This window comes from Melanostigma gelatinosum, assembly GCF_949748355.1.
Source record: "Melanostigma gelatinosum genome assembly, chromosome: 18".
In the NCBI taxonomy this organism is placed as follows: Eukaryota; Metazoa; Chordata; class Actinopteri; order Perciformes; family Zoarcidae; genus Melanostigma; species Melanostigma gelatinosum.
Genome location: NC_136651.1, coordinates 1,824,600 through 1,851,967, shown reverse-complemented (window position 1 = coordinate 1,851,967; position 27,368 = coordinate 1,824,600). Strand labels below are relative to the sequence as shown.

The 27,368-nt window shown below is 43.3% G+C and overlaps 2 protein-coding genes across 2 annotated transcripts in view; both read left to right on the top strand.

Moving 5' to 3' along the window:
- On the top strand, positions 1 to 6,543 carry pla2g3 (phospholipase A2 group III; the record flags this gene model as incomplete). The annotated part of the gene is made up of 8 exons (XM_079289349.1): positions 1 to 505; positions 1,698 to 1,830; positions 1,917 to 2,051; positions 2,477 to 2,805; positions 3,018 to 3,147; positions 3,673 to 3,783; positions 3,978 to 4,204; positions 6,377 to 6,543. The coding sequence occupies 8 exons, from the start codon at positions 1 to 3 to the stop codon at positions 6,541 to 6,543; spliced, it is 1,737 nt and encodes a 578-aa protein (XP_079145475.1).
- ttc28 (tetratricopeptide repeat domain 28) overlaps positions 6,463 to 27,368 on the top strand; it is an 82,004-nt gene continuing 61,098 nt past the window's right edge. The window contains exons 1-2 of the mRNA XM_079289553.1: positions 6,463 to 6,734; positions 10,448 to 10,816. Coding sequence (XP_079145679.1) covers positions 6,705 to 6,734; positions 10,448 to 10,816 — 399 coding nt within the window. The 5' untranslated portion in view covers positions 6,463 to 6,704. The remainder of the gene's footprint in view (positions 6,735 to 10,447; positions 10,817 to 27,368) is intronic.

The window sequence follows — 27,368 nt, the reverse complement described above, 5'->3', positions numbered from 1 at the left end:
ATGACGCACATCGCTCCTCTTCTCTCCCTCGTTTTGTTATCATCGCTCCTGAGCTGGACTGCTGCAGAAACCTCGATCTGCAGCTGGACGAAAGTTTTTCCAAATGCAGAAGTGCACTACAGTTTCCTCCGGAGCGACCCCCGGCAGGCCTCTGCATCCCTGCGGCTCTACCACAGCGTCTGGTCCGGGGAGCGCGCTCTGCTCAGGTGCGCTTGGAGCGACGACGCAGCAGTGATCCAAAACTATTTCTCTGCGTGCTGGGAGCGCACGCAGGAGTTCTCCGATCATCCAGACGAAAATATCGACGTGGAATCCATGTTGGAGGCAGAGGAGTTGTGCGTCTCTGTGCCTTCTCCAGGGGTCGGCGAGCGCCGGGAGCGCACGGGGAAGAGCGTCGGTGAACACACAGAGGTCAGGACCCATCAGCGCGTAAAGCGCGGTTTCATTATACCGGGGACTCTGTGGTGCGGTTCCGGCAGCAAGGCGCCATCATATGCAGATTTGGGTAAGTTGTCTTCATACTTTATTTGATAAGTATGTAGGACAGTCACAATGTGATGAAAGGGATGAGAACACAAACATAGCCCATCTAGTTCATGTGAAATAAATGAGATTGACTTGACTCTTCAGACGTACAAATGACCCTGAAAGGCTTTACAGGCTGTAGAGAGAGAGTTTTAGCCCCACAACACTGGATCCTAAACTTCCCATGATGCAACTCAATAGCCAAAGAAATTAAAATGATTGAAGTCGTGTCACTTAAATGGAAACAAACTGATTTCATACAATTCAGTGTTTCTCACAAAGTCCAGTTGTGTCTCTCTTTGTGCTGAATCAAACTTGTTGAGTTACTTCCTCATACAACATTCGCAAAGGAGATTTTTCTCTAAAGTTTGAAACCTAAATTGACAACACTTGTGTTTCCTTGAACATCATTACATTATTGACAGGCATGGGTATGTCATCAACTCCAAGCAAACAAATGTGACCACCATAGACTGCATGAGATGGATCTGATCTGTAGGGACACACCGCTGAACAGCATTCCTCCAGGGACAGGTAAACCACTCCAGGGGAAAACAGTGGCATACCATCGGCCACTTTTCGATCTCGGTGTCACAAAAATCTCGAGGAAAATCTTATGACCTGAATCATGTGACTGTAAAACAAACTAAATACAACTTTAGAAACTCAATGTTCTGAACTTCTGTAAAGTTCTATGACATCAGGATGAACACAGAAGAAGACGCTGTGTGATACTGTGGGTTTGCATGTGCCTCACACATGTTAACATGTCAGTACAAGTCTTTACACAAAGCGAATACAACAACACTGCACAGTTTAAATGAACAGCTGCTTCAGAAAGCTCGTCGGTAAATGACTGAAGATGCAAGGACCTTTTTAAGATAAGATAAGATGGAACTTTAATTATTCGGAGGGAAATTGTTGTGCAGCTGCGGTAGAAAGCAGGAAACACTTCAAATATATAAATAATAATTATGAACAGAAAAATGTTCAAGCTGGGATCGGTAATAAATGAACCACAATAAAATGTTTTGCATGAGATCAGCAGCCTGAGCGTTAACAGAAAGGTAGTAAATCATATCTCAACTTCATATTTCATCAGACTGGATATGGTGATCAGGTTGTGGTAATAATATGAATCATCTTGTAATTGATCCGACTCTGTCCCTCAGGAGTCTTTGCAGAGACTGACAGCTGCTGCCGTGAACACGACCAGTGCAAACACACCATCCCGTCCTTTCACTCCCAGTTTGGTGTCTTCAACAGCCACTTGTTCACCATGTCTCACTGTGACTGCGACAACAAGTAGGAGCTTGAATACCTTCAATCTAAACCAAATGTCGGTACCATTTGTTGTTTCCTTTTTTTAACCAACATGATCGGTGCTGCAGGCTTCACAGCTGCCTGGCGCAGGCCAATGACAGCATATCTGATGTGGTGGGATACACCTTCTTCAACCTGCTGCATGTGCACTGCTTTGAGTTCTCCCACCGAATCCAGTGCATGGAAAGAAACTGGTTTGGCATGTAAGTACAGTTCTCATTTATTGAGTGACACGGTGGTGTGTGTGTGTGTGTGTGTGTGTGTGTGTGTGTGTGTGTGTGTGTGTGTGTGTGTGTGTGTGTGTGTAGGGTTGTGTTTAGAGCACAAAGGAAGACATTTGTGCTTCGGAGGACTTTTAGGATAGAAAATGTTGGTTTGTCCACCACTGTGCTTGACTGTTCCCATTTTACGCTACTTTATACTTCTACTCCACGACATCTCAGATCATATTGAACTCCACATTTATCTGATCTTTTTAGTTGCTATACTTTTACATGAAAACATATATTTATATGATATGATGCAGTACTACTGTACACTACTAATCTACCAAATATGTGCAAAGTATCTGAAATTGCCATTTGAAGCCGGTCATTTAAATCATTTCCGCGTCTGCTGTGACCTGCAGGTGTAAAGTGACTGAAATGGCTCTGTACGCTGAGGTGCATCCCCCCACGCTGTACGACGCTCCCAGTCCCACGGGGGTCAGCGTGAACAGCTCCGCGGTCACCACCACGGTACCCACAGAGATGCTGGAGACGTCAGACTCCGCCGCTGCTGCAGCATCCACCCTCCCTGCACCTTCATCCAACTCCCGCTCGGCCTCCGTCGCCCCCGTTACCAACGTCACCACCTCCACATCAGAGGGACTCACAGGAGCCGCACCCGAGGGTGGAGACGATCGGATGAACACTTTACCTGCCGAACAACAAACTCTGTCTGGGCTGAGTATCACAGGTATCTAAATCCAACCAAGTGGCTTTTAGCCTTTTTTTAATTTTGTTTCAATTTACAACGTGAACCATGTGTTTGAAACGGTTTAATCCGGGAGAAAATATGTTTCCCTCGAATCTTAATTGAAAATGCAGTTTAGTGGTAGAAGATCGCGTCACTCCAGTTTATATTTCTGAACCACATTAACGGGCTGGAGGTCTTTATACGCTTCACAGAGGAGCAGCTGTCATGTGCCGTCTACAAGGACCTCGATGAGTGCAGGAAGAAGATCCTTCCCCAGCAGAAGAAACATGGCCTCCACAACCCAGCGGCCAGGACGCTGTACCACTGCAACTGTACCAGCAGGTAAACAAAGACAACACCAATCATACCAAGAATCCACATTCTTTTGTTCGCATTATGAGGCTACATCCACACTAATACGTTTAAAACCGGGGTTTTAAAACAAAAACAATCTCCGTCCACACGGGAGTTTCAGCATCGTTTTATTTTTCTAATTGAGTTACAATGCACACTAGGAGGCGATGACAGGATGAAATTCAGAGGCATGGGGGGGGGGGTGTGTGTCACATCATGTCGACAGTAAACAGGGCTGTTTGCAGAGTTTATACAGACATGGTGATGCCGGTGCACTCACCTTCATGTCTGTGCGAGACAGACAGACGTGGTGCGATGGGTCACAACACAGAAGTAGGCCACACGCAGTGCACACATACGCTCAGAGTCACGGTCACATCAGGTGTGTGGGTTCTCTCAATCTGCACAGAAATGATTTGCCGGCCTTGGACATGATCATAATCTCATGTTTGCACACATGGTCTCTCTCTTTTGTGTCTGTTGGTCTCTGACGTGTTGGTCTGTCCTCACCAGAGTATTCCAGACTTTGGCTAAACAGAGACAACTGACCGAAGTACAGACTATCCTGCTGGGACGTGTGTCTCAATCCTGCTTCCTGACACCGGACTGCACAGCAGGAAAGATGTAAGTATGCAGAGACAGTTGTGGATGTATGTCTGTGATTGAAGAACGACTTGGATCCTTACAGTATCGTACAATATGTCCTTCTGAAATGTAAGCATAAAGTAGCATTAAATGGAACTACTCTAGTACAAATACCTCAAAAAGTTAAAGTGACGGCATGATAAAACAACCGTTTCTTCTTCTTTGTTGCACAGCTGTACAGCAGTTCTAGTGAGAGCAGAGCTTCCTCAGGAGGACCAGAGGAGCCGAGCAGACACGGAGGAGCGGCGCCATCTACAGGCCGTCACACTGAAGGTCAGGAGGCCAAACGTGAGGAGAGCGAAGAGGAAAGACGGAACTGTCCGGCTCCACAAACTGTGTCTCCGGGTGGTCCGGGCCAGACTCAACCGGAACAGGACCAGAACACAGGGTCCGGATGCACGTGGGTCAGCTGTCAGTGTGACGAGATATTAGTTTGTTTTCAATGACCAGACAGATCATTTTAAGCTTAGTCTGATTTAATTTATTCATGGACCAACAAACAACACCATCCCAAGGAACATATTTTTGTTAACTCTTATTTCCAACAAGATCACAAAAAACAAACCGACGAAACAGAAAGTTTATGAATTTAAAGGCCTAAAAACTGCTACGTTGTAATAAAAATGACCTGCGACAAATTGTAAACAAATCTTGATAAAGAGCTGAGTTTTAAAACTTTCCATGATCATACAACATGTTTTTATCTGCGTCATATAACAATCTATTGACTTAATATTGAACACTTTGGGTCTCCGTATAATGTTGTAATATAATGTGTTGATATCGTCCACATCAGAATCGTAATAGAACTCAGTTTTGACCGAATTGTTGGAAGAAACTTTTCCCTCAAGAACAACAAACCCCCTTTCACAGCAGATATTTTGACGTGTCTTAAAAGCAACAGCACAGGTATGACTTTAATATTAGTTCATTCAGGTGTGCCAGTTCAAGAGCGCTGCTATCATGCATGCTAGCTTACTGGAATAACCTCCCGGGACACTGAACACAACTGAGGCACCATTACAGTGAATAGTTATATCTGTGCTTTCTTCTTTAACTCTGGTGATGGTTGTCGGGAATATCTCAACAAACACTGGATGAATTGCCATGCAATTTGATACAGACATTCATGGTCCCCAGAGGATGAATCCTACCGATTTAAATCATCCACTAACTTTTTACTCTTGTGCCAACATGAGGTTGACATATGCGGTTTTAAGACTTTCTCCGAAACCAATGACATTTCCATCGGCCTCAGTTGTACTTTTTATTCAGAGCTAATTAGCAAATATTAGCACGCTAACACGCTAAACCAAAATGGTGAACATGATAAACATCACCTGCTAAACATTGGTATGTTAGCTTTGTTATTAGCATGTTGACATTAGCATTGAATATGGCTGTAGACTCGACTAAATGTCAAAATGTCTGCCATGAAAAGGGTCTGTGAGTTTGATATCGGTGTAACTTTTCCTTGAGATAATGAGTTTACCAACCTTTTTATGCAGTAATACGTCAGTAGTCTCCACTGTTTAAAGCCCGATTTGTGAATATTTTTAGGCTACTGTGTTGTATGAGTTGTATATAAATACAAATTATGTTATTAGCAAAGCTAAAGTATGAAAAACAATTCTGTAAATATCTGTAGGAAGACACTTGGTGAAATATTTGGTTTATGATGCAAGAACACACTGTACGACTTAAAAGAATAGTTTGATATTTTGGGATTTTTCTTTCTGGTTGAGAGTGAGATGAGTAAATCAACAACACGTTGGGTCTGATTGCTGAATATGAAGCTATAGCAGGTTAGCTTAGCTCAGCACTAACAAATTGTTGTTTTTACGCACTGTGTATGTCTGTATAGTAATAAAAAGCTCACCAGTTAGCCTAGCTTAGCGTAAAGACTGGGATGAGTTGGCAACTATCCTAGCTTGTATAACAGCAAATTGTTGTTTTTACACTTGGGTTTTTCTACGTATTATGTATGATATTTGTACTGTAAATATGAAGCTAGCTGATTAGCCTTGTTTAGCATAAAGACCGTAAGCTGGGTAGAAACAGCTAACGTTAGCTTGGCTCTGTACAATGCTAAAAGAAAACGAGCTACGAGCACCTCTAACGCGTATCTTTGTTTTAATCCGTGCAAACAAATTGTGTAAAACTACAATTGCTGTAAATGACTTCATTTTAAGTTTTAGACAGAGCCAGGCGAGCTGTTTCCCCGTTTCCAGTCTTTATGCTAAGCTAAGCTAAGCCTGTAGCATCATAAGTCACTAATAAACACCAGTGGGATCAATCGTTCCACTTAAAAAAAGTCTCCCAAAATGTTGATTCATTTATAAAAAAATGTATAATGTCTTAAAAACACTATTTGTTTCCTGCCATTTAAACAGCAAATGCTACATGTGTTTAATTATGGATTGTCTTGTTGGTGTTTGTTTGACGAAGTAAACGTAAAAAATAAAAACATAAACTGTTCTTTTATTCCACAAGAGAAACGCACAAGAAGCAGCAACAGGCCGCTGTAATGAACGTCTGTCAGGGAACTCAACTCCTCTGACGTCATGAGAAGTAATTGAAACCGTGCTGAAGGCTGAAGGCCGTGGAGCCGACCGGATCCCCGCCTCCCTCACCGGACAAACGCTCCGCTGTGGGGAGGAGAAGCTCGGCTGTGGGAACATGGCGCACATACTCTGGATTCACTTCCTCCAGGAAAAAGTTCGCAGGATCTCTCCGTAGCGCACAAGTCTCCGCATCGGATCGATAACGTCAAAAGCGGATCAACTCCGGTCCGCGGTGGAGGCTCGTATTGTGCTCTTCTTTTCTGGATGGTGTGTTTTTTCCTGTCCTGTCCTCACTGGGATGAACGTTCGTCGCTGCCGGATTTAGCCGAGAGCAGGATGGAAAAGAACAGAACGAGGAAAGAAAAGGTAAAAGTGGGGGAACGAGCGCCGCGTGTTTTATCTGGTGGTTCCACGGAGCCGCCGCTGTGTCTGGTCTGCTGCAGGAGGCTGAGAGAAGAAAGGAAAAGTTGGTTGTCATGATGAACTGGCATCCTGCAGGATTGATTAGAAACCACTGGCTGGAGTTTGCACACGTTAAGCCGCCTCTCGCCCCCTTCACATACAACACATCTTCTTGTTTTCTCTGTGAATTGATTGTGTGTTAACATAAGAAGAAGAACTGGTGATGAATGCCTTCATGACAGTGGTGGAAGAGGGAGTTACTCTGATGTTTTTCTCAGGTAAAAGTGCAGAACTACTCTGCTACAAGTAAAAGTACACAAGATTCCTCTGAATTAGGAGTAGTATTAACAGCATGATATACTTAAAGTATTAAAAGTCCTTGTTGGGCAGAATGGTTATTATATACATGATATCATTGGGAAAGCTGGAGTAAACTATTTCTGTGATTAGAAGTGTAAAGTAGCATACAGTTGAAATACACAAGTAAAGTTAAAGTACCTCAAGATTGCACCAAAGTAAATGTACTTGAGTACTTTCCACCAGTGCTTAATGAGTACTCAGTTAACTGTTATCGACAAAGAAAAGCATCACATTTGAGAGGCTGGAACCAGGAAATGAAGCCTATAAAGGACTGAAACCATCAGTCGATTATCAAAATATTCAATCAACTTCCTGTTTATCGATTCATCAACTTATCTCGTCAGCTCTAATATCACAGCTGGTAAAGGAGGAGCTAAATATGATCACAACTAATAACAGTGTGATGCCTTCAATGTCTCCCCCTACGATGTGACTGCTATTAACAGATCAAAGCGCTGCGTTCAGGGACACGGCTTCCTCTCCTTCAGGTCTTCAGCCCCCCGGTTTGTGTCGGTGTCTCTGTTCTCCAGGAATGTTCTCCCTCTGACCCGGCAGAGAGTGAGACAGGAGACAGGGGAAGTGCGTGTGTGTGTGTGTGCGTGTGTGTGTGTGTGTGTGTGTGTGTGTGTGTGTGCGTAAATTCCCATTCACACTTTTTTCTCAATATAATACTTTACTCCACTACATCTCAGAGGCAAATATTGTACTTTTTTACCATATTGCAGTTTATTTGATAAGTGAAGTTACTCTGCAGGTTCAGATGAATTATACAAAATATAATCAAAGAAAACTTCTTAAGGACAAATTTACAAGCTACCAAGCAGTATAATTTGAAAAATATAAATAAATCAATAAAGATCAGGCCAGCTGTATTATTAAAATAATAATAATAATAATAATAATGTTCTGAAATGGGCTTTTCTGCAAAATACTTTCATTTTTGTTCCTTGAAGTATATTTTGATGCAAAAATACTTTTGTACTTTAACTCAAGACACATTTTAAATGCAGGACTTTTACTCGTAACAAAGTTTTTTCCACTGTGGTTTCACTACGTTTACGAAACTGAAAGATCAAATTACTTCTTCCACCGCTGCATACATCAGCAATGACACAAACAACAGTGGAAATGTCCTGCTAGGTGACTTAATGCTGTGTGTCAACTGTGTGTGTGTGTGTGTGTGTGTGTGTGTGTGTGTGTGTGTGTGTGTGTGTGTGTGTGTGTGTGTGTGTGTGTGTGTGTGTGTGTGTGTGTGTGTGTGTGTGTGTGTGTGTGTGTGTGTGTGTGTGTGTGGCAGCACTTTTAATGAGCTGCTACATGAATCAAACAGACGCGTGACAAAGCGACTCTCATCCAGATAGACGAGGTTGCACTCAGTCGTTCACAGATATTTGATACAGTTCACACTTGGAATCCATGTGAGGACATTTGAAGAACTGAACTGTTTTAAAGTCCAGTTAAAGTTTCCTGAATAGAAAAGTATTCTTCTTTAACTTTATCTCTATTTGATGGATATTTCATGTTATATTCAATGTGTAACAGTAACAGTAGAGAGCAGCTAATGAACTGTGATTAGAATGAATTTTCAGCAGATTGTCACGCTCCAAAGGCTGAAAGACAATAAGATGCATGAACAGATGACTGACCAACACTACATAAATGAGAGAAACCCAATAACTCGAGAGGCACATGCTTGTTTATGTTGGATTAAATGGGAACATTTAATTCAAATGTAGAAGTTGTGACTCAGTTATTTTACTTTGAGTTTCGTCGAGTTCAGAAGCCGTTCTTCGTTTGACAGAACTGCTCCACTTTAGATGCAACGACTGATTGTTTGATATTATCGAACACTGTAATCTGCTGATTATTCTTTTGTGTAAATCCAGAAAATAAGTTTATAAATACTGACATTGATGTTCTTAAACAGTTTTGTTGGTTCAACCGGCCAAAACACAAAGATTGTACTCTGCATGGTAAAAAATCAGTGTTTCTTCCCACTAGAACTGTATTGCTGTTGTTTTTTATTTAACCAGGTGAGAGTCTTGTTGGGATCAAAGTTGATTGAATTGTCACATAACATCCGAACTTAAATAACGCCAATTCCGTAAATAACTTAACCCAAAACCCAACGAAGTCATTTTTTTCTCTAAACTTAAATAAATAGTTTCCTGTGAACAGGGACCTTTATTTTGAAAATACTGTATGCACGTAAAGAGCGCGAATAGACACGTGTAGCTGGACTTTCATTGGAAACAACACACAGCAATGAGTAGTAACATATTCGTAAGATGTCATGCAAAGAGGATACGCTGCTATATTTCGGACACGTACTTGTTTTTCTCGTGCACGAGTTTCCTCAATAAAGTTTCTTCTCGGTAAACTTTCTTTGCTCTGTTCAGTGTCTCACCCTGCACACAGTCGATGCCTGGTGCGTCTCCTGCATTAGTTCTCATGGCACACTCCTGAGACTGTGAACATCCTGAAGTTTTCTTGCAGTTTTATGTAAAGTGAGTCGCGTTGAGCTGTCCTCGCCTCCCGCTCAAAGCCGTTGGGGTGATGCATTTGCAAGTTTTAGGAATCCTTCCAGTCTGCATATTTTAAGTGTGTGTGTGTGTGTGAAGGGAATAGAGAGAGAAAATGAAGGCCTTGGCGTAAGCTCTGGTGAAAGGACACATTTGGAAACACCAGATCAGGGAGGGAGGCGTGAAAGCTGCAGAGAAGGAAACCTCAGTGAGCACATTTGACACACAGTTTGAATGAGAAGAACAGAAGAACATCTGAGTCTCGGTCTCACTCCTTCTCTCTCTGCGTCTCAGAGGAGTTCACTCCGTCACCACCGAGCAGAGCACAAAAGTGCACGCAGCAGTTTGGTGTCCCATTTGCTGGCAAACTACAGCATCGTATCGTGCAAATCAGGCTGCTGAAGTTTCAGTGCCATCCTGTTCTTTTATTTCTTTTATAATTGATGTAACTGCAGCCAGAAGCACATTCACTGGCTGTCTTGTTTCAACAACACTATGAGCAAAAGGCCTTTTCTCTTTGGGTCGGTCTGATGTCATCATTTTAACCTGAATGAGACACGATCTTGTGTAACTGTTTCAAAACACATCTTTGGCATTTTTTAACTTAAATTTCTTTCAATATAATATATAATATATCTATATATCTTTGTAATCACTACATGACAAAGACTCGTCTGTTGGAACCAGTTTGAAGTTTTCCAGTTTCCCAATATGAAAGTTGTTTCTGTTGATGGGATAATTGTTGAAGAAATGAACCAACGTCTGCTCTCCTTGTCCTCCCTTTCTGCTCCTCAGTTCTCTCTGTTTGGTTCTCGCTCCACCAGCAGAACCACCAACCCTCCTCCCTCTTCCTCCTCCTCCTCTTCCTCCCCCCTGATCCCTTCAGCCCCGTCGGTGAAAAGGGTCGACCGTCCGGCCGCCCCCCCCAGTCCGTCAGGCCTCAGCAAAGCAGAGTTCCTTGAGCGAGTGCGCCGCAGTAACCAGGCCTGCCAGCAGGGGGAGTACGCTCTGGCTGTGCGTCTCTACAGCGAGGCCCTCACCGCCGACCCACAGAACTGCATCCTGTACAGCAACCGCTCCGCCGCCTTCCTCCGACTGGGTCAGTACAGCACCGCTCTGGACGACGCTGTCAAAGCACGCCTCATCAACCCCAAATGGCCCAAGGTAAGAGCCGCGGAATGATAAACTTCCGTCCTCACAGGAAACAGCTGAGTTCGGTTTAAGCAACACAACTCCTTGGTTAGGTTTCGGAAAATATCCTAGTTTGGGTTGAAATAACTACAGAAGTGGCGTTAGTTCAGTACGGACGTTACGTGATGAATAAATCAACGCTTACGTGTTAAAGCTGCATTCTCTCTAGTAGCCACCAGGGGGCGACTCCTCTGGTTGTATAGAAGTCTATGAGAAAATGACTCTACTTCTCTCTTGATTTATTACCTCAGTAAACATGAATTTATGTCTCAATCTCTAGTTTCAAGTCTTCAACACAGGATGATGTTGCTGCATGCTTGTGTTTGTCCTGACAATCTGTAATTGGCTGCTCGGAAAAAAAGCAAGTCGGTATTTCCCATCTTTGCCTCCTGGATTCTGTCGGCAGCTTGTTTGTGGTGTAGTTTGGACTGAACACGATCCCTCCATTCAGACAACACGTTGTGCTTTTAATGTTGAGCTTGTGCTGAACACTCTTTCTTTGTTTGTTTGACAAGTGCATTTGAAATGGGTACAGCACGCACACACACACACACACACACACACACACATACATAACTCAGCATCATGTGTAAATATGCTGGCACTAAGAGATCCAGTGTGATGACGGAGAGCTGAACAAGGAGCCAGACTACGATGTTTGCTGACGCATCCGTGCTTTCAGTAGCTGCACATCATCAGAGGAAGACAACAATGAAGACGTAGGGTCGGACAATATGACATATAGGACATATATATCTGACATGTAGTTGTGAGTCAGAACCATTGATCCAGTAATACTGCAGCTGTGCTTCCAAATCGTTGCTCAGAACTGATATCTGGTCGGTAGCTTCTTATTATTTATGGTTTATTACGATCAAGAAACGTTGCGTGTGCATCGTACAATCAATCAAGTTCTGTACTTAAGTACAATTTTGAGGTACCTGTTCTGGTGGCACCAGAGTTTTAAACTACTGCAACTCACGTTGCCACAGTTTCACGAGCGTGTCGGAGAACTTGAGTGCAGGACTTTTACTTTAGTGTTTCTACGCTGTGGTGTTGATACTTTTACGTAAATGTGCTAAACACGAAATTCAGAGCAGATCTATTGCCTCCACTGGGCTCTCAACATGGCGACGGCTGAGCTAGCGGCTAGCGGCTAGCTGCTAGCTGCTAGCTGCTAGCGGTTAGCGGCTAGCGGCGGTAACATCTGCAAAGTAAACAAAGCACAGTGAAGCTCTGATAAAAACACACAGAGTGACTTCATCCTCTGCTCAGGTACACATCACTACTTTACGAAGATAATAGTTTGCTGCAACATAAATCCTCTGAATATCTAATTCAGCATTTACCTTTTATGTCAAAGATCTGAGTACTTCTTCCACCACTGGTGCCTTGATTTGTGATGATATATTCTGATTTACATACACGGTGAGATTGCCTGTGAAGTTCTGACATAAAATGAACTTATAGCTTTAATTTCAAGTGACGTGTGAGAGAGAATTATTTCACATTTCCAGCAGATTTAGCAGAAAAACATCAAGTACTTCTTTACACTTGAAGTACACTTGAAGTGACCACCAAGTGATGGGGGGGGGGACGTCTGGACGGTTGGACGTCTGGGGCCGGGCCAGCTTCGACTTCCTTTCTCTGTGCGAAAGAATGGACGGAAGTGGTATTTTGTGTGTGTGTGTGTGTGAGTGTGTGTGTGTGTGTGAGAGAGCTTTGCACGGCTGTTATTTTGTTTTTCAAACCCTGGCGAGGCCTTGGCCTGAGTTTAGCATTTGAAGACAATAACAGAAGCAGCATTCCTGTGTGTGTGTGTGTGTGTGTGTGTGTGTGTGTGTGTTCTCCGTGGGTCAAATGCAAGGTGGAGACGAATGAAGTCGCAATGAGAGCGAGTCCTTCAGAGCGCTTCGGCTTCGCTTCTCTCTTTCTGCTCTTCGCTCTCGCTCGGCTTTGCTCTCTTTCTCTTTTCTTTTATTCTCTTCTGTTTGCCTCCCACAGTCTGTTGGCACAACACACACTCGCTGTATCACACACACACACACACACACAACGCGGTCATGGGAACTGGAGGGTGTAACTGGTCAAAGGTTGTGTATGTTTGTGTGCTTCTCTGGATATCGACGCGGTGCAGAATTACTCAACGTCTTTGCATTTTAATGTTGTTTTCTTCTCGTTTTGTGCAGCTTTATCTTTTTTTCTCTCCTTTTCATTTGTCTGTCGTGCATTCAGTGTCGACGCTTTGAGAAAAAGCCTTTTTGCTTCTTTGTGATTCAAATGAAACTCGCAGAAGTGAAACTGCTGCAGCAGCGGAAAGCGGCTGAGTGTTTTTCTCCCACAGACCGACTGTTTGTGTTTGAATGTTCTGCTGTCATCCGCACACTTGCTCTGTGTGGTTTTTGAGAAAGCGTTAGAGCCCCCCCCCCCCCCCCCCCCCCCCCCCCACACACACATACACATGCAGGTGCATTTATTGAGATCCTGAAGCTCAAAGCAGTCTGGGAAAACCTTTGCCTCGCCACATTGGCTTTGTTGGTCTCACAGATAAAGACGTGTGTTTGTCCCGGAGAGGAGGAAGGAGGCAGCGCAGCAGATGTGTGATCTGTTTCACGATAAGCAAGCTTGAAGTGTTCCTGACCTTACACCCCCAGCTCGTACATCGGGGTGGGGGCCATTTTCCTGAGCTATTTCAGGACTCAATCCTCCAACAACTGACTAATTCTGGTCACAACTTCGACCCATCAACTCTCTGAACTGATGAGTGAACAGCTGCATAGGAAGATATTCCTCACTTACCTTTGGTGATATAGAGCCGTGTGAATTGATGATTCACACGGTGAATGATTGTAGATTGATGATAGTATTTCTTATGTATATAACATATAAAAAGGCAATATTATTTCTGGTAGAAGTGAATTCTTTATTTATCCTGGAGGATCCCATCGAGTTTTAAAGGTGAGAACCAGACCAGAACTTCCTGTCTGGCTAAACGTCTGTCAGCAGTAAGTTGAGCTGATCCTCTTCATGGTGAGGGTGTGAGTTAGGGTTAACACCCCAAACATTCTGCTCTGGCAGATCATCGGTGAACGGGCTTCACGCTCTGAAGTGGAGGCCAACCAGATGGCAGCCAGCTACGCCTGTTTACGCAGAAGGCCGTGGAGTCGACTCAGGCTTCCCCTGTCATAGAGAGAGAGAGAGAGAGAGAGAGAGAGAGAGAGAGAGAGAGAGAGAGAGAGAGAGAGAGAGAGAGAGAGAGAGAGAGAGAGAGAGAGAGAGAGAGAGAGAGAGAGAGAGAGAGAGAGAGAGAGAGAGAGAGAGAGAGAGAGAGAGAATATGCTCTCATGTGACGGTGACGTCGTGTTCGTGCTACGTCTGAGATGGTGTCACGCAGAACTCGGCGGTGTAATCCAGGACTCACTGCGGAGCGTGAGGAGAGACAATGAGTCTCCAGCAGGGAGACGTTTCACTTCACTTCCTGTGTGAACTCAATGCGGCACATTTTACATCCACAGAGGCTGAAGAAAGAACTTTAAACTCACTGAATCAGAGCTCAAACTATGAGTCCATTAACTCACAGAACATCAGCAACGTTTGACTGTTTGACTGAAGTAGAGGTGGCCAAAATGTAAATAACTTGATATGTATGTTGAGATGCCTTCTATTCCTAAAACCTGCGTCGCTTTAGCGCTCTGTCGTTTTATAAGTTTCCCAGAAAGTGTCCAGAACAGAATGTGATTTGATGCTAATTATAATGAGACAAAGTTCAGAGACATTTAGTTAGAACTGAGCTGTGTTGATTTTATAAACAGTGGTTGGCTTCTTTGAAGGAAATGCTCCATATATGTGTGTATATATATATATATATATATATATATATATAAACTTGATATATGTATAATTGTGGGCTTGCCTGCAGACAAATTGCAGCTGACCTGCTGTGCACTAACTCGAAAACTCTCTACATTACGCAGCAATTAGTTGGAATTAAAGGTTTAACTTTGGTTTTCAGAAGTGTGTGTGTGTGTGTGTGTGTGTGTGTGTGTGTGTGTGTGTGTGTGTGTGTGTGTGTGTGTGTGTGTGTGTGTGTGTGTGTGTGTGTGTGTGTGTGTGTGTGTGTGTGTGTGTGTGGGGGGGGGGGGGGGGGGGGGCGGACAAAGAAGTCACAAGGTCCTCAACAAAAAAACTCAAAAGAAAGAAAACCTTAAATATGTGATGGCTGTGTTTATATGTATATATATATATGAGTAATTACACTTTATTATTAATACACTAACATGACTTCAAACGATGTCTTTACCTGATACTTTATGACAGATAGATGTTGTATTCGACTCTGTGCTTTATTCACTTAGCAGTGTCTTATTTTAGGAGAAATGATAATCTATGTAGCGTCTGCACTGAGCGTGATGCTTCCTCCTCTCTCTCTTAGCTCGACATGACAAAGATTATGTTTAGAGTCGGTGAATCCAACTGAAACCCTGAACATGTGGGGTTCAAATGAATGATTTTGTTCTGTCCCAAGTGGAAATTGCACCCTTGGCTGGAATGAATGAATTGAAGGTGGACTGTAATGGAAATAGTTGCCACGACGGCACCAACAACGTCTCTTCTTTCACTCACTACCTGAATCCACACAAGTGGATTAAACCCTATAATTAGCTCCAAATTACAGACTTTCTTTTCTATTTTTCTTCCAGGAAACTTCAAAATAAAGCGTTCGCTACCAAACCTGCACTATTGAGTCATGTAGAAAATCAAAGGATGTGATGAAACGTTGGTTCTCCGCCACTAGAGGGCAGCACTGCCGTGCTATGAAGCTGCTCGGCATCCAAACCGCAGGGAACTCAAACACAACTTTCCCTTTGTTACATCAGGCCTCTCATGACCCGCATCACATGAGGCTCATGCAGCTCACCACCATGCACGATGCCTGTAATCCCCCGAGACTGCTGCACAGTGCGTCACAGACGGTGGCTTTGCTTTAATAGCTGCTCTGTCAGCCTGCTGGAGGTGTGAATGACCAGTATCGCTCTTCAAGTGGTGTAAATGATCTTTTCTCTCCTTCGTTTCTTCTTCTCTTCCCTTTCCTTACCTTCCTTATCGCAGCAGCAGATGAAGCTCCTTCCCGCAGCCTCCCATCTGTGACAACATGTTTGCTATAAAAAGTGCACATCAGCAGCAAAATAACCGTCTCTCACACCCAGACTCTCGCCTGCAGAGCGTAATGACTTTTGATTTTCGCCCAGAAGTGGAGCGGGCCTAATTGTCTGGTATTAATCGTGAGAGATATGCTCCTTCGTCTTTCTTCTGCTCGGCAGTGTTGGTTCACACACTGCTGTAAGACATCAGCCAGACCCGGCAGAGAGCTGCAGAGGAAGGAGAAAGATAACAGCAGAGGCAGACAATGAGCGAGTGACTCTGTGTGGACTTGACTGTGGCGTGGTGTGACTGTTATCAGAGTGTGAACGAGTGAAAATGAATGTCACAGGATGAGGATTTAGGTCTCGGCTCATACGCTCAGTCTCCGCCCGGTATTAGCAGCAACTGACCGGAGCATCAGCAGCTGATGGCTGGATTTTAAAGGCTAGTGTCGGTTTATTACAACCATGGGTCTTGTTCTGGTGCTTTTGGACGTCATTTCTGATCAGCTATACAGCTCAACGTTTGAAGGAGCCAGAACTTATTTGGAGGATGAAACAAATAAACGGAGAAAATGTAATATTCAAACTGCTGCTGCAAACATCCATCACAATTCCGGGTTCCTGATACAACTTGACCTGCCTGCAGAGAGAGCATATTCCCAATACTTCGGGTGCACTCTCTTTTTAAAGTGTTGGTCTGACTGCACCAGAGTCTATTACCAAGCTGGCAGCTCTGTGAGGCCATGCTTAGAAACAGCAGTGCTTTGAGCTAAGTGCTAACAACATCAGCATGCTCACAATAACAATGTTAAAAGCGCCCTGTGGTTCCATTTAAAGTTTCCTTTTACAGTCCGTGTTACTCACCAAAACACATTGAGTGTATCCTCGAGGCACAACAAACGTATTGAATGCATTTGCTTACGCATAAAACATTTGCAAAAGTATTTTTTTTACTTCATATCTTCAACATTTTGCAGCGTTGTTCTTCTTCTCTGCCTTTTATTGATGTGGTTTGTTGGTGTTGTACCGTTGGCTGTCGATCAGTGAAACACGATGAAACCGTTGCCAGGAATCACATCACCTGCATGCTGGGAAAAAAAATAAAGTGGTCAGAAACTCCACAGGGTGCCATTGACATACAGATGTTTCAAGTCACCATTTTTGTTGAGCGTGTTAGCATGCTCACAGTAGCACTAAACACAAAGTACAGCTGAGGCTGCTGGGAATGTAGTTTTGAAGAAATTTGGTCATAAACGAGAGTTTCGGACACATTAACATTTTGACTTCATGATGCCGCTGCTATAGATGGAAGGTCGGGGGATTACTGTGATGATTCATCCCCTGGGGGACATGAACACATTCGTAGAAATCCATTGAATAGTTTGTTGACACATTTCCCTCTGAAGTACTCCACTCCGAACTCAAGCTCATGGTGGGGCAAGAGGAAAAGTTATGTTTTAACCAAAGTCAGTAGGATACATCCTCTGGGGACCCTGAATGTCTGCACACAATTTCATGGCAATCCATTGAATAGTTGTTGACGAATTTCCCTCTGAAACACATCTACTCAACTCAAACTCATGGTGGAGAAAGAGGAAATGTCAAGGGATCACCTAAGTCAGCATGATTCATCCTCTGGTGACCATGAATGGACACAATTTCAATCCATCTTGTAGAAGTAGAGATGTTTCACGAAATAAATGAAAATATGTTTGACCTGATGGTGGTGCTAGATGAAAAGGCAGGAAGTTAGTTCAGTGGAGATCAAAGATTCCTCCTCTGGGGACCATCATTTCAATCCGGTTTAATAGTTGTTGTCAAATTTTGCTCTAAAACACTTCACCTCAAGTCTGAACTCAAACTCATGATGGAGCACGAGTAAAAGTCGAGGGATCCCCAAAGTCAGTAGGATTTGTCCCCTGGAGACCATGAATGTCTGTACGAAATTGTAATGCAATCTATCTTGTCGAGATGTTTGGCTGACTAAATAAAGAAATATTTGACCTGGTGGTGGTGGTCGATTACAATTCAGGAAGTTGTTTCAGTGTAGATCAAAGATTGATCCTCTGGGGACCATGAATGTCTGTACACAATTTCAAGGCAATCCATCTTGTAGATGAAGAGATGTTTGGCTGAATAAATGAAAAACATATTTGACCTGCTGGTGTTGCTGGATGAAAGGCAGGAAGTTAATTAAGTGTATATCAAGGATTCATCCTCTGGGGAACATGAATGTCCATAATAAATTTCATGGCAATCCATTCAATAATTGTTGACAAGTGTCGCCATGAAACACCTCCCCTCAAGTCTGAACTCAACCTCTTGGTGGAGCAAAAGGGGAGTCATCCTCTGGGGACCAGCATTTGTTGAGGTAATGCCTTCCCTAGAAACATACGGCCCAAGTTGTGATGAAACAGAATCATCCTTTTGGTTTTCGTCGTGACCCCTCGTCCCCCTCATGACTGTAAATACTGGATTTGGGGATTGTTTCGTCCTTGTCGTGGATCTTGGGATTTCCTGGTTCCCTCTCAGGATTTGGGACCAGAGCAAGTCTCAGAGTAATGGAGCTGCAAAGCAAAACAGAAAGAAGAGAGGCGAGATAAGCAGAATGAACCACTAATGACAGGGTGTGTGTGTGTGTGTGTGTGTTGCTATTTGCAGACGGGAGGTTGAGGTTAATGAACGATCACATATTTGGGACTCTGATGTCTGTGGAGGCGGATGGAGGAGGGTCGAGCTTCAAAGAGAGCACTTTCTTTGAATGTGATAGGGTTCATATCCCAGCGTATGGCCTCCATTTCTTTTCTCTTTTTATTTACAAAGTGCACTTAAAATGATTGAACAGGCTCATAAATCAGAGGCAACATCTTCTGCCAGTCATCAACTGGACTCTTCATCTCATCGTGATGCTGCAAAAAATATCAAGATTATAGGGTTGGACAATTATGGTGATCATTCATACTGATCAAGAGGTCATTATAAATAACAGTAATTATTAAAAGGGTGCACATTATTTTTAGAAAGTGTAGAAGGCAAAGTCCAGCTGAGGCTGATGGGGACGTCATTCGTGCGTCAGGTATTTGTTCACAAATGACCAGATGAAGGCGCTCTGTAAAGCGTTAATGCATCCTCAGGGGGACATGAACCGAATGTAATGCTACACGAGCGTCACAGCTTTGTGGATGGCAGTGGTGGTCGGTTGGTCCACCACTTTGATCCAGACTGAAATATCTCAACAACTATCAAATGGATTGCTGTGAAGTTTGGTTTGGACGTTCATGGTTCCCAGATGATGAATCCTAATGACTTTGGTGATCCTCTGACTTTTCCCTCCAGTGCCACCGTGAGGTTGACAATTCTGGAATTTGACTTAAATATCCCGACAACGATTACGGTAGATGGATTGCTATTCAATTTGTTTAAAACATTCATGTTCCCCTCAGGATGAATTGTCCGTGGAGTGCCATCATCAGGTCTTAAATGTGTCCATTTGGTTTATGACCAAATCAAAATGAATGCGTTTTCGTCCTAATTAGGGCTAACGTGCTTTACTAAGATGGTGAACAGAGTAAACATTCCTGGACATTTACACCGTCAATTTGAGCACGTTAGCATCCTGCTGTTAGCATTTAGCTCAAAGTACAGATTCCCATGGCTGTAGATGAGTCAATGGAGCTCAATGTCACAGAGGGCTCTTTTTATGGGATTTGTTGACAATTGTAAAAATATACAGCCTTATCCGTTAAGGTGATTCATTTTTCTCAATGAGGAAGTGAATCACCGTCATGTTGTGTTTGAGCTAAAACTGAAAAACTTTAAGATACAATTAAGTTTATTCCAGTTTTTCTAGGTCAAGTTATAATTGCCCCGTGTTTTCCTCTTCATCCACCATCATGCCTCAACTTAAACCTTCCCCATCAGCACGGAGGCCCCTTGTCGCCCGCACTAAACTGACTTGTTCCAGTGGTGTGTGTGTGTGTGTGTGTGTGAGTGCCCTGTCACCATTGGTTCAAATTATGGATTATCTTTGTTCTTTTGTGAAATGGTTCTCAGGGTTTCAGAGCTCAGATGACTCGTGTGTGTGGGTGTGTGTGGGTGTGTTTATGTGTGTGTGTGTGTGTGTGTGTGTGTGTGTGTGTGTGTGTGTGTGTGTGTGTGTCATGGTCTGAGGAGATGAAAATCACTTCAAACATGGAATTCAAAATGTGAGTTGTGGCCTTCAGTTGCTTCCCGAGGGAGATGGATAGTTATTGTTTTTTGTGTCCATTGTTTTGTCCGTGTTCTGTGTTCCCGTTTAAAATCTTTCTGTCTGACATCTTAAACACAACTTAACATGGAAACACCAAAAGGATTATTAAAAAATACTTTTACACTTTTAGCACGGTTTTAGCATGGGTCAAGAAAGAACCGATTCAGTTTTGGAACGGATCGCGGGGCGGATACACAAATAATATTTCTCTTATGGAAGTGGCCTTGGCTGCTGGAGGTCTGTGACAGTCTGTAATCTTTTTTACCCATAATTAAACCGGGAGAGTTTCATGCCGATCCAAGCAGTCAGAATTTTAAGTTTTAAAATCTATATTCGTCGCATTCACAACGATGACAGTGGAGCAGACGTTCTCAGGCTTCCTCCAACAAATGCTGCTACAAAAGGTGTGAAAAGAAAAAATAGTGCAAAAGTTTAAATATAATAATTAATTATAGTATACATAAAAAAATATAACATATATAAAATATAATATTTATGAAATAAAATATATTGGATAAAGAATAAACTATAGAATATATAACATAAAATAAAAAATATATCAATTAAAATATAATCTTTATGAAATAAAGTCATTTAAATTAAATTAAATTAGATTAAAATAAATATAATGTAAAATATATGGTATATAACTAAACCGTTATATATGTATAAAATAGAAAGCAACATATAAAATAAAATATAATATTTATAAATAAATACAATTTAGATGAATAAAACTGTGCCAGGTGGCCGGCCTCAGCGGGCATATGTGCCACCAACGGTCTGTCGGAGCTCCGGAGGCTGGCGTCCACCACGAGCATCGACGACAACAACAGAATACATCGAGAATGACCCGGCGTACATGTTGAGTCTTCATCTGCTTGATGGGAAAATGTTGAAGAATCAAGCATCAAAGGATGAATGAACGCAGCACTCAGCAGTTTCACAATCTGATAATTCTCCCTTATCTTTAATAAACCCCAAAAAATGAAATTACATATTCATGGTTTTGAGTGAAACTCTTCAGCAGAAGAGTAATCTAGGCAGAATAATCTGAATGAAATACGGAATCAAATATGCAGCTTTTCACATGTCGAGTCTCCTCACTGATGACACAGAATCCACCGGGAAGATTCACGTCATATTTCATCTGTCGTGAATGTTTGAATTGAACTTCTCTCTTTATTTACCAGTCGAGTCGTCTGTGGCATGTTTCATTGATGTTTCTCTGCAAGAAGGAAACACACGGCAGTTTAATTTACATTAATAAAGCAATCAAACGGAAACACTGTGGATCAATCTGCCGATTATTTGTCTTGTTTGAACGTAAACTGAATATCTTTGAAGTTTGGACCGATGCTCCGACTAAACAAGACATTTTGAAGACGAATAGAAGAATATTTTGGGTTTTTTGGACCGTCGGTCAGACAAAACAAGACGTCAACTGTTGTGATTTTCCTTTCACTATTTTCAGACATTTTATAGACAAAACAACAAGTGAACTTTAAATAAAATTGATAATAATCGGTTTGAAGAATTCTTCACATCATGTTGAAAATGACTGAATGCTTCGCGCCCTCATTAATCTGTTAATTGCGGAATAACAACCTTCGTTCCAAAGGTGTGAATTTCTCCGACACGTTCATCAGCACCTTCTCTGCTGTTACCTCCTCTTCCTCCTCCTCCTCCTCTTCCTCCTCTTCTTCCTCTTCCTCCTCCTCCTCCTCTTCCTCCTCCTCCTCCTCCTCCGAGTGTTATCTCAGCTGGTTAAATGTGACCTTCACCAGAGTCCTGAGGGAGCAGAGCGAGCTCGGTGCTCCACCAGCGCACGGCGGGTAATATGGTGGGATATCTCCAGTGTTAAAGAGCATCACATGCACAATCTAACACAAGCTTGCCATGAGGCACGGACACTGAGAGTTCAACCAGGAAGTGCACCACGGTAACACCTCTCATTGTGGGATTTATTTCCTCTCCGACACATAAGAGCCTGGACAGTGTTGGAGTGTTACACAGCGCTGTTATTATCACTGTGTGTGTGTGTGTGTGTGTGTGTGTGAGTGTGTGTGTGTGTGTGTGTGTGTGTGTGTGCTTGGTGCACAGGATCAATACAATCTGTGTAGGATGATAACACTGATACTGTTGACTCTAGGTCGACCTGATGAGACTCCAACATTCAGAGGACAATCATCATCTCCTGACATTCACACACACACACACACGCACACACACACACATACACACACACACACACGCATACACACACACACGCATACACACACACACACGCACACCTATAATGTACACGTTTAGTATTTCAGCTCCGTTCATGGTGATCTTGCGAATACAAATAAATCAAAATGAAAAAATATTTTTTTATTTACAATAATAATAACAAGAAGAAGAAGATTTAACCAGTCATATGGTGCTGATGTCAGTCCTTAGACGGAGACTTTTAAAAGTGACTAAAAACCATAAAAATGATCCTTTGATTTAAACCGTGAGAGGACTTAACTTTTCATTTCAAGTGGAAATATTTTTAACTGCATATAATCCATTGAAATAGGTTAATATCTTACAGTCCATTCATTTGTCCACACAAATGAAGGTCCTCAGGAGTTTTTACTCCTTAAAACACTGTAAACTTATAATCCGTGTAAATACCTTCATACATCAGTTCATTCACTCATTCATTGTTGGTTTTTATCACAGAACTCAACGGGAATTATTGGAAGCGCATGAGGAGTTCTCCTCACGTACAGAGTGAACACATGATTCAGTCTCTTATTTTGGTAGGAATCTATATGTTGAATCATTGTGTGGCATGACTCAATAAATGAACGTTAAATATCGAGGACTAAAGCACGATCAAAGAGTTGAGACACTCGCAGCTCTCTCAGGCTGGAGAAACACCGAGGTCAGGAACAATCAGTCGGGTCATCGATTCGGTCCCTCGTCAGAAACAAACATCTGCTGCTGCAGATCGATCGCTTCATCCATCGTCGGCCTGAACCAGCCCAACATTCTCCGGTTTGTCGTGAGGATCCGCAGCTTCGTCTGAAGACGTCACTTTCTGTCTTCACTCCCGCCGTCATCACTACGACCACCAGAAGTCGCTGCCGAACAACAAGCACGAATATAAACATGAATGTGGGTCGTAACACGCAGAGACGGCCCACACGGACGTTTATTTGTACAGACGGTGTGGTTACCAAACATCAGTCACTCTCTCACCAGTGACTTCATGATTGAACAGTGAACAACTTGCATGCAAATACATGAAAAGAAGTATCAGTACTTGTACTTACCGGCACTGAGCCCTTCTTGTTGATCCCGTATCATCACGACTGTTGTGTTCACCTGACCTGAGTTCATCCATCTCCATCCCTTTCATTCCTCCGTTGCTGTTACAGTGTTTTACTGACGCCTTATTTCTAGTGAGGTTGAGAGTTTGAGGGTGAGAAACGCAGTCATGAGACGTCCCTTTGCCTGACCTCACCATGAATGTAACTTCTAGTTTCCCCTCGGACATTATTTGGTGAATCGTGAAGCCTTCAGGACGCAGCAGATCATAAGAGGCGGCGCTGAGCTCCGGAGAGGAAGCTGTCTGTAATAAAAGAGAACAGCAGCAGGTGAAATACCGGCTGTGGCTGCAGAGAAGAATGAGCGGATTAACCAGCAGCGTGTGTGTGTGTGTGTGTGCGTGTGTGTGTGTGTGTGTGTGCATGTGTGCGTGCGCGCGTGCGTGTGTGTGAGCGTGCGTGTGTGTGTGTGTGTGTGTGAGCGGCCGTGTATGGGAGCAAAGATGAATGGTCTCATTTGTGGCGGGCGCCTGGAGGCCACACACACTGATGCGGCCGAGCTGCTGCAGACTTTATCTCACAGTCGGACCGTGTCCACTCTAAATGCTGATGGATCTGAGAACACCTTCTGTGTTCCAACGTTTGGTTTCACACGAGCATGTTCGATAGGAACACACTGAAAGGAACAGCGTGGGACATTTAAAAGAATCTATTCGCAAACATTGAATATGACACTAATGAGTGCTTTCTTCAGTGTATTTTCACCTGAAACTAAGAATCGTCGTGTGTTCGTCAGCTTGGAATGAGCCGTTTATATCTACGGAGCGGCTCCTCTTCACGGAGGCCCCGTGTTTCTACGGTAGCCCAGAACGGACAAAACCAACCTGCTCGTCATCGCAGTGCTTCATTGTTACAAACGCTGGAGGAGACCAGCGAGATGAAGCGAAAGGCCTCGTTTGAGAATTCTTGTTTCGTGAACTATACTGAGATATATATATATATATATATATATATATATATATATATATATATATACTGTATAGCTAGTCTACCTTTTTGAACCCCCCCCCCCCCCCCCCTTCTACCATTATGACCAATAGAAATCCACGAGAGACTCTCGTTCAGCCACACGGGTCAGCGTTGGAAGGAGAGCTTGGTGGTGAGGAGGTTTGACGTTGAGGGATGTTTAGTGGCTTCACCACACACACACACACACACACACACACACACAGTACAGTACACGCTTGCACACTTCTCAACCTATCCTGCTCATCTTCCTTCTTCCTTCCTGTATCATTTCCTCATTTGCACAGAAGAAGCTTATTGATTTTTGGTTGAATGAATGTGTGTGAGCACTGTACAAGTGAAAGGTGTGTGCGTGCGTGTGCGTGTGTGTGTGTGTGTGTGTGTGTGTGTGTGTGTGTGTGTGTGTGTGTGTGTGTGTGTGTGTGTGTGTGTGTGTGTGTGTGTGTGTGTGTGTGTGTGTGTGTGTGTGTGTGTGTGTGTGTGTGTGTGTGTGTGATAAGGATCCCCCTGCTGCCTCTCCTGGTGATATTTCAGATGCAGTTGTTTATTTCATCGTCGACTGGAGAACTTCATTAAAAGTGGTGTTGGTGCAGAGTTTTACCTTGAAGTGACGGGAAAAGAGAGAGTAGAAGAAGAGAGAGAGAGGACGATGACGATGAGAAACAGGAAGTCGTCGGCTTCTTTTCATCCCAGTTCGACGGTGGGAACCTTCAGGGTCGACTCAGCGTACACTGGGTCCAGGACTGCAGCCAGGATTTCTACAGTAGGTTGAGTCAAGATGATGCAATGTTTTGTCACGGTGACGTCAGAGGCGTCATATTGTTGTTTTTAACAGCACACACGTTATTATCACTACAATGAAAGCGTCATGTTTGATTCTTAAACAGCAGCAATAAACGTGTCAATAATGCTGCTGAACGGAGACCATAAACACACACACACACACACACACACACACACACACACACACACACACACACACACACACTACCAGTCACTACATTCATCACTGCCAAGGTGTGTGTTTAGTAGCCATGTTGGCTGCGCAAAGTGCTCCATCAAATTGACTTTCCTGACATATGGTGTGTGTGTATCTGTGTGTTCATTTGCTGTGTGTTTATCAGCGTGGTGGTGTGTGTGTGTGTGTGTGTGTGTGTGTGTGCGTGTGTGTGTGCAGAGTGATGCTGCCGGTCAGAGAGATGAGTACGACTGATATTTGATATTTGAAGTTGACTTTATTATCTCATCACAGAAATAGTGTCAGGCAAAGCAGAGGTGTTGCTGCAGATCACACTGTGCTGCTGGGAATCAGAGATGTACGAGTTACGTACTTTCATTGGTTCGTTGGGACATTCGTGCGGCGCTGAAGTGTTTATTAATGACCTCACGTCTTCAGACCGCAATGCTATTTGCAAAACTCTGACGCCCGCATGTTTCCTTTGTTTGCTCCTTGTAACAGGTTGTAAATATGCAGTTTACAGTTTCCATGAAAAAACAATGAGGCTGGCAGCAGCCACGAGCATAAACAAATCACACAAATAAAACCGCTGCTGCATTATTGATGCCGTCTGAGGAGAGTGTGTGTGTGTGTGTGTGTGTGTGTGTGTGTGTGCGTGTGTGTGATTTAACTGGATGTCTAACACAATGGAAGAGACGTCTTATGTGGACTGTGATGTACAGAACACGGCCTCACATGCAGTGTTCGTTTTGGCAGCTACTTTCGATGAAAAGGCGTTCTTATTGTTCTTATTGTTCTTATTGTTCTTATTCGTTTTGGTCGTTTCTATCGTTCCTCCTGATGTCCAGACGTTGTTGAATGTTCTTTTCCAATGTGAGTGAAGCCGAGCACCGATCGATCACGCTTCACTGAGAAAACAAGCGCTTCAAAAGTTGTGTGCTTGTCGTGTTGCGGAGAGACCAAACAAAGCATGAGTTCAGACTTCATCAGCCTGCATCCTTTTCATCTGATGATTAAACATTGTTTATTTTACATACAGCTGAAGTAAACCAGTCTGGATGTTGTGAACCCAGACCCCACGGTGTTTGGGTTCACAACATGTACAAAGCAGCAACAGTGAGAGTGATCGAGGGAGGGGGAGGGGGGGGGGGGGGGAAATTAAAGATGTGAATTCAGTTTGTTTTTTTTAAACTGCATTTTAGTCTTCTTTTCCTCCACGATATTGCATGTTTGATATCGTCACCGTCATCGTTTTGTCTTAGTCATGGAAAAAAGCGTTGTTGAACATATTTTGTCAGTTTAATGAAAGAAATCAACACTGTGTGTGTATATATCTGTATATATCTATATCTATATATATCTATATCTATATAGATATAAGTGGAAATGTTTCAACCACAGAGGCTGTGTGATTGTGGCCCCTCTCAGCCACACAGCGTCACAGAGTCGTCCTCAGTCTGCAGCTTTCTGGACCCTCGCTGCTGTTTGAAGCTCTCTGCGGTTCATCCCCGTGTCACGATGCTGCTTTAAGGGACATTGAGTCCTGCAGTGTTGCTCTTTGTGACCTCGTGCATCGTGAACACGTCGTCCAGTGATGTGTGAGATGGGTCTGCATGTGTAGCTCTGAAAACATTCATTCATTCAGTCGAGGTCCTGCAGTGATGTGGTTATTTCTGGCTCCGAGGGGCATATTGAATGTAGGAAGCAATTCACCTGGTTGATAAACAACAACATGTTTGATGGTGGTAAATAATAAGGGAATGCATGCATGCGTCTCCGATACTGTCCAGCTCACTGTAGTACCTGCTGAACAGTCTGTACTCGGCCGAGGTGATGACTGGACTTC